Source organism: Coffea arabica, chromosome 8e, assembly GCF_036785885.1.
Source record: "Coffea arabica cultivar ET-39 chromosome 8e, Coffea Arabica ET-39 HiFi, whole genome shotgun sequence".
NCBI lineage: Eukaryota > Viridiplantae > Streptophyta > Magnoliopsida > Gentianales > Rubiaceae > Coffea > Coffea arabica.
Window position 1 is genome coordinate 34,407,449 of NC_092324.1, and position 16,134 is coordinate 34,423,582.

General features: G+C 36.5%; 1 protein-coding gene across 2 annotated transcripts; it reads right to left on the minus strand.

Moving 5' to 3' along the window:
- Nucleotides 1-646: 646 nt before the first annotated feature.
- LOC113703678 (uncharacterized) lies at nucleotides 647-14,580 on the minus strand. Of its 2 annotated transcripts, XM_027225123.2 has the most exons (14): nucleotides 14,247-14,572; nucleotides 14,023-14,134; nucleotides 13,663-13,906; nucleotides 12,310-12,351; nucleotides 9,596-9,667; nucleotides 9,301-9,436; nucleotides 8,445-8,602; nucleotides 7,602-7,686; nucleotides 6,677-6,873; nucleotides 6,332-6,493; nucleotides 4,108-4,257; nucleotides 2,966-3,226; nucleotides 1,564-1,839; nucleotides 647-951 (listed from the first exon to the last, which is right to left on the minus strand). In XM_027225123.2, the coding sequence occupies exons 1-14, from the start codon at nucleotides 14,299-14,301 to the stop codon at nucleotides 703-705; spliced, it is 2,199 nt and encodes a 732-aa protein (XP_027080924.1). In that variant the 5' UTR covers nucleotides 14,302-14,572; the 3' UTR covers nucleotides 647-702. The 2 variants fall into 2 exon arrangements, with proteins under 2 accessions (XP_027080924.1, XP_071918183.1); XM_072062082.1 differs by lacking the exon at nucleotides 2,966-3,226 and having other exon boundaries at nucleotides 14,247-14,580.
- Nucleotides 14,581-16,134: the final 1,554 nt, after the last annotated feature.

The window sequence follows — 16,134 nt, forward strand, 5'->3', positions numbered from 1 at the left end:
ATATTATCTTAGTTGTTGCCGCCATTGACTTTGTTGTCTGAGAAGCTTTACTGTTGCTCTCTTGAGCGAAGCGTTGATTCGGTCATATTTGGCACATCATTTTTAGGATGTCGGTTCATTTTGTGCATGAATATTTAATAATCAAAGCGTTGATTAGGCCATAATTGGCACATCATTTCTAGGATGGACGTTCATTTTGTGCATGAATATTTGATAATCAGCTACTAAAGGTGGGGCTGTCGTAGAGCAATGTGGATCCATCAGTTGAATATGCATTCTAAAACTGCATCTTGGAGAACGAATATATCCAATAGACAAGTCACCATTTTACTTTTTTCTGGACTTTAAGATTATCCCTTTTTTCTGTAATTATCCTCTCACAAAAGCCACTGTTTTAAGTTTTTTTTTTTTTTTTTTTTTTGTATTTAAGATTATTTGAATAATTTTGCATTTATCCTCTCAATTTTGTGAGGTGATATATGTAAACTGAAAAGGATGATTAGGAAGGTACAAAAGAGGCAAGAGAAGCTGTTTATAAAATCTCGCAAACGTTTTCTCCAAATAATTCCTTTCAAAACAAATGTTATCCTGAATCAGCTTCACGCTTTTTTTTGGTTCCAGTAACTGAGCAGGCCAAGAAACTAGATTGGAGAACTTTGGTATAAATAAATGCAAAACTGAATTATGAAAATCAAATACATACTATGAAGCTTTAGGGCTGTCATTGTTGGTAAACTTATGGAGTAATCTAGATAAACAAACCCATATAGGATCTGGAATTCTGTTGCTAGAATGAGTGATTATAGCTGAAATAACATCGAAAGAAAACTTCTGAAACTCAGGCTTAACTGCTAAGCGAATGAACATAGCTGCCCATACATCTGGAGCCAACTTCATTGCATATCGCAAAGATTTTAATCCATTGAACACCCGCACCAGCATTGCATGTTCCTGTAGAATAACGAAAACAACATTAAGTTTTTTTTTTTCTTTTTTTGGTCCAATTCACCGGGGAACTATGCCGAGTGGCTACTCTTTTTTTTTGGGGGGGGGGGGGGGGGGGGGGGGTGGGGATAGGCTATTTTACAGCTGTAGAGGATAAATAAGGAACATGAACTGACAGTCAAATAAGAAGCCTGACATTGGGTTGCTTTTCACTATGAAAATCATTCAAAACTTGATGACTAGAAAGAACAGACAGAAACTCCGAGTAAAATGAACCATGACCTTACAGCTGTAGATACAGTGACCTAAGACCCAATTAACGACGCTTGTCTATCGTTAGCTACAAGCAAGAAGAACTCGTGAAGAGCTCATTAACCAGAGTCATAAGATAACTCGATTATCAGTTGGTAAAGTGAAAAGAAGTCAAAATTCAATGCCTAGTGCAATTGGATAAGTTCATGTGTCCGACATACATAGAGGCAATGCACTACAAAGTGAATTTTAAAACCTTTGTGAAGCCCTGTATTTCATGTTCAAAACCCTCCCCAAGATACAAATATAATCCCAGAGCAAAATAAGTGCAAAAAAGACCTGATGAGATAAGGAAAAAAGACAAACCTGAGCAGGTGCTTGCTCCTTTGCCTGTGGATTTCCGCAAAGACAACCAAAAACTTCATCCTGCAAGAAAACATCATATGCTTGTACAAGGTCCCTCACAAGAAAAACACGCACCCTGGAGCCCTTATCAGACAGGACAAACTGGAAAAGATCTTCAGTGGCAGCCACAACAGCACGCATGTCAAATGACTTCCATCCCATTGGATGTCCAGATTTGTCATCAAGAGCAGGGGCAAGTCCATCTGCCTCAGCCGCTTGTTCAGATATTGCCACTATCTGATACACAAATGGAATTCCTTAGTCGGGCATCGTAAAAAACTATGCAAGATAACTAGCTAATATATGAACTTTGACAACCTATTAGATATAAAAGAGTACAACAAATGCAGCGGAAGCTTTAAGATGAATTACAAAGGGTGCATAACAACATAGAGCACAAATTCTTCAAAATATCCCTTCACTCTTTCCTTATCCACCTATCAATCCGATGACAAATAATATTAAATCAATCAATTTAAGTACGAATTATAATATCTCAACTACAAGCACCTGCCAAGAACGGTAGAAAGTTGAAAGTGCGAAAAGCAATCAAGTCACCACCAATGATTGTGTTAGCAAGTTCAACTTGAAATTAACAAAATTGTCTAAAAATACAGATATAAGATAATTCTGTAGCCAAGCAAAATTAAGTTTTGAATAAATTATCTCAAACCAAAGGAAATTACATAATCACCAGTCTTATTTTGACAATTAAGACCCCTTGACTTTGAATTAGCACTAATTGATCAAAATGCAAAACAACATTACTTTGAACAGAAATAACATGTTCAATCCATTGGCATCTTGAATTAACACTCATTTACAAATTATCCATATGAGCCCCTTAAGTCTTAACCCTCCTTCACCCATCAGTGATCACCACATCTTCTCAGCCCCACCTTCCTCCTCCTCATACTGTTGCAAAGAACCATCTTTTGTCTTTCCCACAATCATCAAATTACCCTTCTCCATATAACCCCAGCAATCACAAAATTAACCCCAAGATTCAAGCTCAAAAGTGTCATTTCCTCCTGAAGCTGCATCTATAGCTTTTCATCAGTTTGCTATGCCCGACCCATGAAGCATATGATGCTAACTTGAAAACAATTCTAGCAAACAGCTTCACCTCGTATCGCCTAATATTAAGTGCTATTTCAATCTCAGAAATATCAGTGATCAGATCTGAAGATGGTGTAAAACAAAGAGCAATTTGAAAAACTGATGTGGTCAACAACTGAAGGTAATAACATCGTTTAAAACTTCATTCACTCCATCAAGCAGCCTGTATATGCCACAAAATTTTGTGGAGGAAGTTGGTCAACGACTTCATATTTATTGTAGACATCTGACAAGAGATATGTACCAGTTTCTCTAGTCGATTCCACCTGATTGAGCCATCATTCCGAATAAGAAGTTCCCTCAATATCCTCCTCATATCTGGATTGGGGTCTGCCAAAAGCCTCCCAATAACAAAAGGATAAGCACTTTCAACCACTTTAAAATCAGGATCCAGTACTTTTGCAGTCCCTTCAAGTGATCCCAGGGCTCTTACCACCAGCGCATAATCCGGAGGAAGAGAGAAGTTGAAATCATACATAACATCATATAATTGCTCCATTATGCTCTAAATCAACAGAAATAAAAATTGAAATATGTTCAGAAACATGATCATCTTAATCCAATATGTTAAGAATGCACACAAAGTAAATCAAACAGCTGTTTTAGTGTCATCCAAAATTGTTAAGGAACTTATCTACTGGATACGATAGGTGTGTTTTGACAAATAATATTACCAGTTACCACTGGAGTTAGACTAAACAAAGGGCTGAAGGACCAATATTTGGCTTCTTAAATTCTTTCAGGGATTCATATGAAGATCTGGTCATGATATGTGCTAAATTCTGACCATCTAATTCTCGTAAAATGTACAGTTAGCTAAGAAAAATATCCAGCAAGAACAATATTCTTCTCCTAGAACAATAGGCTGATAAAATTTAACATTAGAGTGAAACCTGTTCTCACATCCGGCAAGATTGGTTCAAAGAGGTGTGATAGATGGAAGTGCAAAAGCAGTAAGCTCAAGCTGCATTTGATATAACCACACCATCATGGGAAAGTCGTAGTTAGCCATTAGATAGTCAAGTAAATACATGTCCAATGTTACTAAATGATTAGCTCCTAAAAAGGGGGGAAAAATGCTGTGATGAAGCAAAACGAAACCAAGCATGGCATAAATGAAAACCATGATATATTTTGAAACAAAAGACATGGCAAAGAAAGCGAAGTACAGGTCAGCAAATAATAAAACCCAATATAAACAATTTTCCTGTGGTCCCTGATGACAGACTTGCGGGAGAAAGTTGGCATCTTATTTATCCAACCTAACTTGTTAGGATGAGTTACACACAATCTCCAAATCAGATAGTGAAACACAAAATTACACTTCACGCCAATGAACAGGTACAGTACGCCACAAAGAGACCTACAAAAAACTTTATTAATTACCTGGAAATCTTGGGATTGTCTGCTACCATCACCAAAGGATGCTTTTAAGGCATCTGAGACAGACTGGATATCAACCCCTTCAGGAATGAAGCCCAGAGAAAGAAAGTCACTTGCCAAACCCAGGGAGTCACGATTAACAAAGTGCACAAGCTGAATGACACAAACCTCATTTTCAGATATAGATATGCAAAGTCTCTTAGAAAGAAAGTCACCTAAAAAAAAAAGACTAAAAGCATCGAAACACATAACTTTCGGAAATGACAAAACACAGCCTTACAAGCCCCCTGTATAGCCCCGCCAATCCCCAATTAATGAAGGCCCCCAAATCAGGAAAAGCAATCCCCAAGAACCGCAAGATGAAATCAAACTGTCCTTGCAAAAAAGTCAACATTCATCAAAGACCCACTTCTCTCTTATTGACAGGCAACATCCCTAACCATGACCTTCCAATAAAACTTTCTTCTTGCAGCAGCAATCTCCATGTTTGTACTATCTGCATCATGTTATGCCAGATATGCAGATGGCCAAATATTTCCAAGTGAGACACTGTACCATGTTGTGCATAAACATGTTAATTTGAGTGCCATTATTGCTGGTTTCATGTGTTTTGGTATTAGTGCAGTTAGCCTGTAATAGTGTCCGTTATCTGATGAGACAGATTGTTTCTGTCATCTCTCTACATCTCTGCATCCATACTGTTTGAGTGTGTTTCTGTCATCTCTCTACATCTCTGCATCCATACTGTTTGAGTGTGGTTCTGTAGCATCTTTGGCAGTATCTGTAATTTGAGGTGCGTGAGAGGAGGATGGTGTAGGTGGCTGCAGAAGAAGAAAGAGCGGGCAAAGGCCAAGGTCCGTATCCTCAATAGAATTCCTCAAATAGAGCAACTTTGGAATTATAGTGATATTGCATGTATTCCAGACGCAAGAAATTATCTTGCAAACTGCAAGGATTATCATTTTCTGACCAAAAAGTCCAAGGCATGTTTTGTAAAACTCAGCGTGCAATGGTAATTTCAGTAAAACACAGTGGGCAAACACAATTAACTCTTATTGATTATGGTCAAGGGGACGAATGTCAGGACAAAGAAAAAGGAATCGCTAAGATCTAGAAGACTGGTGGTGTCCTATACCTCGCTCCTCAGACTACTTCATAGGGCCAGAATATATACAAAATGAGCAACAAAATATTCAGCCATGACAAGAAAACAAATTTAGATTCACAGCTTGCAAGGGATCCAAATAGCCTAAAACTACACATGAAGGAAACAGCAATAGTGCAGAAGGCCTAAGATTAATAAAGCCACAAAGACTTGACCATTCATTTGTTGCACCAAAAAATATGCAGAATATGCTCTCTTCAGGTTTCTCTTCTTGTGGAAAATGTTCCCCCGTTTCGGAATTTCACAAGCCTCCCCCCAACCCAATGATTGGATAGTGTCAAACACTTTCCATGACCAATATGACCTTAACAAAGTGCAGAACTTTTCCTTAACAAACCTGACATTTTAACGTGAGAAATTCCCTTATGGTGCATTATCCTATGCCTATTTAGTTAAAGGACAGGTTACCTTTGGTCTGTTTCATTTTATATTCATTTTTATCACAAGAGTAAATAAAATTTTCCATTCCTCTCCTTTTTCCTTTTACCTTCATCCTTATCTGCTTTAGCCAACACCACCAGAACCCACAAAAACACTGTCAGCTGCAGATCCAGCTAGTGTTCATCTGCCAGAAGATGCTGCAAACCACCACGTTTACCAGTTCTAGCCCTAAATTTTAATCAACTCCCAGAGCTACAAATCGAACTAGAAGTGGTTTTAAAGAGTTTAACTAAAGGCTGAGCACCTCCAGTGATTTGCTAAGAGGCATGTTATTCATTTCAAGACTTTGAAGGCAGACATTGTATATAGTTTACATCTTTTAGGTAATATCATCACAATTGTGTTCAACTCTTAACAAATTTAGATGGCCAACTAACCATACTGCCTTTTCAAAGCTAAACAGATGTGTATATTTAGGGGTTGCAAGAAAACAGCAATTTCCACGAAACAACAAAAAGTTTAAGACTAATCATTGAAATAGTCTATACCACTTCAATTGATACTGAAATTAGTAATTAGATTTAAGGAAAGAGAGATTGAAAACACAAAATTAGCTCAATGCCAAACATTCAAGCAAATGCATAGAATGCTTAGTCATGCAAACTGTTAGAGAGTTCTCACCACCCTAATTAGTCCAACTCGATAGTGGCGTGGAATATCCCCCATCATCCCGAAGTCAAAGTAAGCAAGAGATCCGTCCTCCATGGCAACAAGGTTTCCTGGATGAGGATCCGCATGGAAAAAACCTACCTGCAACAACTGCCTCAAAGAGCAGTACAATCCCTGAGAAAGCAAAGAAGAAGAAAATGACAAAATGAAATAACAAATTATATAAATCATTTCATAAAAAAGAGAAAAGGACAAAATGCAAAATGTAACAGCCAAGAATGATATTCACATTATGGAAGCAGATAAAGCTGAATAAAATCACAAGTTCAGGTTCTTATGTCTCAAATAGCTTGATACCTGGTCAATTAGATCTTTTCTGTTGAGGCAGGCCTTCCTCAGGCGATCTTCATTGGTGAGTTTAATGCCATCAATCCATTCCATAGTTAGCACTGCCTTACGAGTATACCTCCAATATATTTTTGGAACCTTAATATGGCTAGCTTTCTGACGCCAAATGGTAGTACCAGCTGAGCCTTTCGAACTAGTTTCATCATCTGAAATTGAATTATAAGAGAAACCATGAATGTCAGAAAGGTCAAATTGTGGAGTAGGAAAATCAGTTGAAGGGCATACATAAAGCCAAGGTATCCACGCATAGAGGGAAGTCAATGCAAATATCTACAAGGGTATTAAAAGTTCGTCAGTTTGCCACCCTTCAGTTTGTAAGAGAAATATATCAATGGAAAGGAAATCCTGCAAGTAGTCTGTGGTTGACATACCCAAAGAACCACAACCTACCGTACTAGCAATGATCAAGATGAAAGATGCAATATTGGTCTACTGTTTCCAAGCAGCTACTGTTACTTTACATGTCTGTATTTTAAACTACCAAGGACAATAATTACATCATGTTCAAGAAGGCAGAGATTAATCAAGCTATACTGCACTATGGATACTACTCAGGATTGTCAACCACATTACAAACATTGCAGGATTAGCTTCCTCTGATATTCCATGGTACAAAAGCAGCCATAGCGCAGTCCACATGCAGAATATGGGTTCAACAGGCAACATATTTCCAAAACAAATTGGAGGTCTAACCAAAAAAATGATACATGGTCCGAATCATGAAAGAAGAATTGAGGTCAGAGGACTGGTAAAGTAAGATGTCCCATGACATGAAACTAATCTACAACAAAATGCAATAAATCCTAAGTCATCCAGAATAATTTGTGATAGGATAAGTAATTTAAGGCAATAATCATAATTTGAAAGCACTTACTATAGTTGTCAGCATAGAGAGAAGCGAAGCGCTCGGCATTTTGACCCTCCAGAATGTAGTCAATTTCCTCAAACATATGCCTCACCTATCCATTCAAGCAAAACCTAAGGATATTGGAAAAAGAAACATGCATACATAAAGGAATTAAAGATATGTGCCATAAACAGGAAAGCAACTAACTACTTGCAGTGTCAAAGAAACATCATGTAAATTCATCGAAAAAGAAAAATTAGAAAAATCATGCAGATGCAGAGCTTCTACCCTTCTGCATGGAAAATCAAACCCTCAAACCAAAATGAATTGGAAGGCCCACAGAATACATTTTATTGCAGTGGTTTTCTTCTAGTGAGCACCTTGTTCTCTCCTGTTTCTTCCTTGAACGTTTCTTCCGGGGAGCATGGATCATCAAACAAGGCGAAAGAAAGAGTGTAACCAGATCAAGGAATAATATTAGACAACTGACTAACTCGTAACACCCATTACAAGGATCTAACTATATGCCATAGAAATTTTGCTGGGATTACAGTTTGTATTTAATATTCAGCTTTTCATGACTATCTGAGATAATGCAATTTGAAAAGATGCACAAAAACTTCCTAGAGAATCTCACCATAAGTGACAAAATGTACTGCTTAAAAAAGCCAATTTCAAGGGTGGTCCTTGCCTATAAAAAGGCCTTCATTGGTGCACCTAAAAACAGAAAATGATCCCAATGCTCTTCATCATATAACACGTTTGCCAAAATAAGCATTTCAGAGACCACAAATATGATTTTAAGAGTTAAAACTAAATACATCAAGCATAAACTAGTAATAAGAGAACATAAACATTTTGCAGACTCACCATCTCATTCACTGCCACCAACAGATCCTTGCGAGCTTTGGCAAACCGCTTTAATTGGGCCCCAATCATGTGAAACAATAAGGCGTCAAGTGTCAACTGATGTGTCATACCAGGCCTTTGAACTTTGACAGCTACAAGCTCTCCGGAATGCAGATGAGCTGCAAAACTTGAACAAATAACAAAACATTTATCTTATGAGTGAAAGAGAAAACCTGGTTTTATCCTTTTGGTGCCCCTTTATATTTTTCTAACTAGCTCAAAAGTGAAAAAGTACAAAGGTACCTACTTAACATGGCTACTCAGTAGCTGGAACTAAAAGCAACCTCTATAACATACGAAAACACCAAACCAAACTTTTACACAATTAGAAGCAGATCAAAGAAACAACATACTGAAACAGCGATAGGACCCTTTTATTTTTAATGAAAGGGGGACTGATAAATCATTGACCTGCAGCAACCTTCAACTATAACTACCACGCATTACTAAACAAAATAGCTTTACAAAACACATTTTTATATGCTAGCAACCCCCCCGGGGGGAGAGAACAGACAAAGTTCCTTCTTAGTAACTAGCTTGTAATGGACAACCATGTAACTGCCTATTTAATCCTAAAGTCCAGCGAAACCTCAATGGAAAGTACCATTCACATAGTAACCAAATACAAAAAGACGTCCATAAACTAAAAAGGTAAACAAAGAGGATGGGGGAAAATTCCATACAATCAGAGCAAGCAACATTCACCGTGAACTCTGATATCCAAGTAAAATATGACATGCTTACCCAAAGAGGAAAAACAGAAGAATAAAATGTCATAAATAACCAAAGATCCCAAAGAGTATTAATATTTCCTAACCTTTATATACTTGTCCCAATGAAGCTGCTGCTATAGGTTCCTTAGTGATGTCAGCAAAAACTTGTGAGACAGGAACTCCCAACTCAGATTCAATGGATCTTAAGGCAATGTTAGTTGGAAATGGTGGAATTTGATCCTGGCAAACAAAACAATTCCTAGTAAAATTGGAAATAGCACAAAACTAGTACAATCCCTGTTTACATATACATGGCACAAGCTGCAAGCAACGCATTCACATAAACATATACCAGAATTTGTCAGAAGTACCTAATCACAAAAAGCCATGACAGCGTACCTGTAGTTTTGCAAGTTCTTGGCAGTACACAGTTGGTAATATATCATGTCTTGTGCTCAATGCTTGTCCAAGCTGTAGATATAATGAAACCAAATTACCTATATTAGGACAACATAAATAATAAGGATTTAGAATTGAAAGTAAATACAACTACTGAAACAAAACAGATGAAATAATTTATCCTACTTGTCCCACACTAGTTCTATAGGAATCGCATTATTCAGGAGTCAATTGGAAATTTCAGTTATTGCATGATGGGATATACCTGTGCTCTATGGAGTCTTCTGTTTCAAGTACAGTTAGTTTTCTAGTTTAAATCTAAAACACAGATTCCCCTGAGTTTGCTTTGTACCTAGAGTTGCTTGTCTCCAAGTTCATCAAGTTTTTCAAATCTTTTGTGCCATTGTTATGTTTTAATATAAAGCTCATCCTTTGTTTAGCCTCATAAGCTTGAGGTTAAGCCAACCTCACTTTAACTGCTCATTTCACAAAAATTTTATTTGGCACTCCTAAAGATTCTCTTTAAAATCCGCTACCCCAAATTTAGCATTATCTTTCATTGTTCAAAACAAATCTCTTGTTTACCAACCGATTCTTGACAATGCATCCGAGCAAAAACAACATAACACCGGCCCACTATGCTTGTTTGGTACTGCATCGCTTCTTTATTTCCCTACTAATGCGGCCGCTATCATGTATATAGCAGAGGTACAACCCCTTCAGACATTTGACATATCTCATTATAGGGAAGCTTTTGGCTGAAAGGAACTTGTCCATGCTAACTCATTTTTCATTTTAGTGGCGTTTTAGTGATTTTAGGATATCAAGGGTATTCTGTAAGTTATGCAGTTGCGGAATAAGCCAGAGCTGAACGTCTTTAGGGCGTTTTCAGATATCAAGAAGCAGCTGTCAAAATTCAAGTGTTAACTCAAAATCAAAAGCTGCCTGTCAAGGTAGCCAAAGCCAACCAACTTGACTTCTTACAGTTAACCAGCTTTTACCTTTCTTCATTTTCAGTTTTCTTAGCTACTAAGTTTGCTTAATGTTGATGAAGAAGTCTTGTGTCCAATATATATGTATCATTTGTATTAACATTAAGTAATTGAAGAAAATTAGTTTGTGTTTGAGTTGAAATTTGCAAGAGAATTGCAGAATTCTCTTTCTTCTTTCATTTCTTTCTATTTCTGCCTCATAAGTGTTCTGATTCTTAAAACTTTGAAGCAGATCAAGCTTCAAGGAGACTCAGGAAACTTCTAGAACTAAATTCGCTGGAATCTTATCTATCCCCTAAATATCAAAACCAATTGGTTTTTAGCAGTATCCTAAAATGCAAAGTGACAATTAAAAGCTGGTTTCAATAGAGAAGGCTCTGGAGTAAAGTACTTTCTGAAATATTCAAGTTATGGTGTATTATAGTTAATCTAGACTTCATAGACAATACGCAAAGCTTTCATCCTTCACTTGATGATATTAGAAAAGGCTCATCAAGAAGAAAACAGCGTTGTGGTGCTTATCATGTAATCAAGAACCACAGCCTAACTTTCTCTAAACTCCATAGTTACCTTGGGATAGGAATACAGGAAAATGCAACAGCCTAACTTCGTTTTAACGTGAAGCCACCAACAAGAAGCACTGAATATGTAGTTAAAGGAAAAGTTCACACAGCAAGAATATTCATAACTTGTCAGCAACTAATAAACACCAGAGACAACTCCTAAGAGGTATCCAAAGAAGGGTCTGCAGTCCTTCAAGCATTGAGAAAGACACAGTTTAAGTAAATAGACTCGATCTTGTCATATCTCGTAAAGGAATAGTCCCACATCAGTTTCTTAAAGAGTTTCAAAGTGATTGATAAGAAACTTGGGATGGTACCTCATTTGTAATTAGTTTCAAGTTGGATGCCCTAATCCTTTATCATGGTAATTGGTAACAGAGATGGGTGTCAGTTTTGAATACATATACGTTATCCATATTACCTGCACCTCAAGTCCTCTGAAACCCCTTAGAACTCCATAGGCTCTCTGCCACTCCCAAGCTCTCTACAAGCCTGGGTCATATATGAATGAGGCATCCAGGACTTTCAAGCTTGTTAATAAAGATCATAGGGCTCTGTAGTATTTGCAAATTGAGTTCGAGTTGGATGTGTACATTTTTCATCAGCAGTTCAAGGTGGTGCATAGTTTTCTAATTGATAATATTTCTGTTGAAGTGTCATTTTCACAGTCTCTAAGTATTTCCTTCCTCCAGCGCCTAGTTACCCTCACTATTTCAATTTCATCAGTTGAACACCTAAAAAGTTGCTTAGCATTTTTTCCTGCCTACAAGAGATTTTTTTCTTCCAAAGATTCATACTATCACTTTTTGAATCACTTTTTGAATACTATCACTTTTTGCTTAGCATATTTCAAAGAACAGCAGAGTGAATCAGCTATGTAACATACTGTGAACTTTAACTAAACCTCAGGTAACTGCAACTTCAGAGGCTAACATGACAGTTCAAAGCCTTCAGAAACAGTTTGGATTATTCTAACAGACCCAGGAGTACTAATCCAACAGAGCAAAGCAGAATATGAGCCAAAAAGTTACAAAGGAGGAAATTATCCATCAGGAAATCACAGATGTTTCAAACTAACCTTAAGCATCAGCCAATAAACGTGCAAGAAGCGTTCTCACAAACATAAAATTCAAGACATTATACAGGAATGGTTACTTGCCTTGATATAAAAGGGCCCCAAGCGGATTAGAGTTTCACGAAACTGCAATCAGACATACTGTTAAAGGCTCGTCAAGAAAAAAACCAGTTCAGAAATTATTACAGTATGATTCATCTGTCATTCATTAGACGTCACTTAGCACCAATATACGGGGAAACACACTTGACAGTTTAAGCATGTCTCTTTCACAACATAACTCCACACTGCCAAAATAAGTTTAATGACACCGTGGATTCATAGGCATGACCCTAATGAGTAATAAAGACATGTTACTAGATTGAGGGTAGGTTCGTAAATGACATTTCCAAAGACATTAAATCTGGGAAGACAAAAGAAGAATGATGGACAATCCATTCTGTAAAACATGCAAAGTTAAATAACAGCGCAATCAAAGCTTACATTTCCAGCTTTATATTCTTCTTTTCTTCCAGGGGTTGAAGGGGTGGTTTTCTATCAGTTAAAGATCTTCCATCAAAGAATTTTGAATTTCAAATATAAGCTGATCCCACAATAATCTAGAAGAATTAGTCATAAGAAACAACTACTATCCATGAGCTAGTTCCCATGGTCTAGACCACAGTTCACCATTCACATGGTAGCATGAATTAATAACAAAAAATAGTTTATTACTGTTTTGCTTCCTTACTTGTTCATAGAAGTAAAACTGTTCACATGATACAGCACATGTCTGCTGCCAGAAACAATGAAATATCCACTTATTGCATATGGGAGAAAAACAAAAATCCAATTCATTCAGAAAACATGATGATAATATCTCAGACTATACCTATCCATACCAAGCAATAAACGCATTTGTAGAATGTGATCACAAGTTATATGAGTAAGAGTGATAAACAGCGTAAACATAAGTCTACTTGCACTCTGCTGATAGCTCAGGCAATGGGCCTTCTTCAATCAGTCCTTTTCTTCCCTTGGGGGCTGGGGAAAAGGAGTGTTGAGTTTGAAATCACAGCAATGGAACTTCTTCTCATACAAAGCATGCCCAAATTGTTAGGCTGACAGATGTAGATGCTACTCCTCACCATTAAGCATCTACTGTAGTCCATACCAGAGATAAAAAGATGCCTTCCTCTGGCTCCACTCAACTGCCACTTCTTAGGATCTCTAGAGTACAACCTCAACTTCTTTTCCCCACCTTTTCTCTTCTTTTCTTGTTTAAATTACCCAAAAAAAGGAAATTTCTCACCGTACTTGTACTTCATGCTTATGGTATTCATTCAATGAGTAGAAGCAAAAATACCCAGAAAACAACACATATGGAGCTTTAAACAAACAATGCAGCCGCCCCAATGAGAAAAAAAAGATATCAGGACTCAGAAGAGGATAAATTACCTTAACTGAACGCTTTTTCATGTCATGAACAAACAGCCGCCAAATGGCAAGCTTCAACACATGATATGAAATAATAGCTGCTCTATATAACGCGAAAAATGGGCCAAAATGATATATGGTAGAAACATTTTTCGATCTAGTCCCGAGTAAATGTCCAAATTTACTTTCCAGTGACTCTTTTCTCAACTTTGCATACTCTGCAGATGGCCTTTCACCATGCACACTGGCATATCCCGTGAAAAAACTACACCAGAAAAACCAGCGCTAATAAACTGATGCAAAATGCCCTCACCAAAAGTATATATATACACACATATATTAAACAAAAGATATTGTCCAATTAAACCCATTTTTACTTACAATTTCTGGTGGAAATACTTTGTCAAAACATAATTATCATGCTTTAAACCCCCGTCTTTAAGTAAGAAATTCCTGCATATAATTTTCTCAGCCGAGCAAATGTTATGTAAAGCTGCAAAAACCCAAATCAAAATTGTTAACCCAACAGCAATCCCGTAACATCAGAAAGCAAAATTCATAATCAAAGGCAAGGCCGAAAAAGAAAAAAGGGGTTATCGAAATACATGTTCCGTGATGATTGAAACGCTGCCGTTTGAGGCATGCAACGATTCCCCTCATTGACGAAGAATTTCGGGTATATAAATGGAGATTTGCATAGAGCTCATAATCCTACTTTCAGACGTAGACCAAGTGTTTGATAAAATGCGGGAACGAAATCAGCCTGAGATTTGAAACAGCTTCATGGAGGAGCGGTGCATTTGGGGTTTTACTCATACGAAGAGCATGAAGGCGAAGAGGGGGACACGTGGCTCGTACGTGGCCAAGGCACCAAAAAAGGAAAGGAAAACAAATGGAAAAGGGAAACTGCTGAAGTAGTCCTCACACTGTTTAGTATTTACCGTGTCCTAGGTCCTCAGTGTGGCTCGTGCGCCGATCTAATAATACCCAACACTATTTGACCCGACATCCTAAGGGCAAAATTGGAGGTTTATCCTGCTTTCTTGAGACTATCATTTCATCTCATTTTTGTAATTATTTTTTCGCATTTTCCTTTTGTGAATTATCATTTTCACTTTTTGTGTTTAAAAACATTCTCGACATTATTGTGTTCATTTTAATATGAAAATAAAAATTATTGTATATCCCTACTAACTAATTTAGAAGAGTAAGGTGTAAGTTAGAATTGTAAATTTCTACTAGTTTGGTTGAAAATATTAGGGGAGTTCATTAGTAGGTAATGCACAATTCAATTAAAAACTTTTCATCTTCTTTGAATTTTTTTAATAAGCTCAAAATTCAATTATTGTTTAAACTTTAATCTGGTAAATTAGATATCGATAACTAGATTCCAACTGAATAATAACCTGTAATTTGGTAATGCTTAAAGTTTTAAAAGTAAGCCAAAAATATTGATTTTCTCTTCAAATTAAACATAGAATAAGTTTATAGTAGCATAAGTTAAAAGTTATAACTTATAATAATATTTGTTACTAGATTAGTATATAATATAGTATATAGTGCGTATATAATATCTATGCTATTAACATACAAATTTCAGGAATTCAATTGATAATTGAGTTTTGAAAAATCTCAATATCCATTCCTAAAGTATTTTACCAAACTTTTAATATTGGATATAAATCAGTTGTACTTATATCCATTGTACTAATATCGAATATCTAATTTAGGTTAGATCCTCTAGTTTTTTGTTTTTTCCAAACTTCAACACCCCTAGTAATTGTGGCAAAGTCTTGGGATAGTTCAGACTTTTTCTTGGCTTGGTCAAGTTTTGATCTCTATTGGTTCTTTTACATGTGATATTGGTGCAAAATTCTCTAAACAATATGTTTTTGAAGGAATTTGCATACATGTTTTAGGAAGATTTTGCTTAACCGAAATGCTTTTGGTTCATGGTGATATTTTTCTTGATAGAGTCTGAAAGTATATATGCCCTAAAATCAATCAACTCTCAGGGCCTGAAAGTTGTGATGGTGAGGTTCATTCTATTTTATATAAGGTTTATTTTTAAATATTTCTAGTTAAAGTAATAACAAGTTAGAGCATTATTAATGCAATAAGACTAGCATATATTATGCCACTTCTACATTAATAATAGTAAAGCTCATCTACTAGGACATGTGATATCTAAGTTAGTATATGGGTGATTGATAAGATAATCAAGTTTTGATTTGCATAGAGATATCCTTAAAAATGTCAAAGAATTAATCTCTAAGTAATGTTTATGTAAGTGATACTTGGACTTAAAATTATCATAGTTAGGAGTATTCATGGACCGAGTAACTAGTCCATTTGCAATTTCGCTAACCCTAATCACAAATAGCAGTTTAGAAAAATTGTATTCCATATCCTGACCCTATTCAATTGGTTAACTACTAATTGGTTAACCTATAAGATAGGATCGAGTATATAGGTAACCTAACCCTTATAATT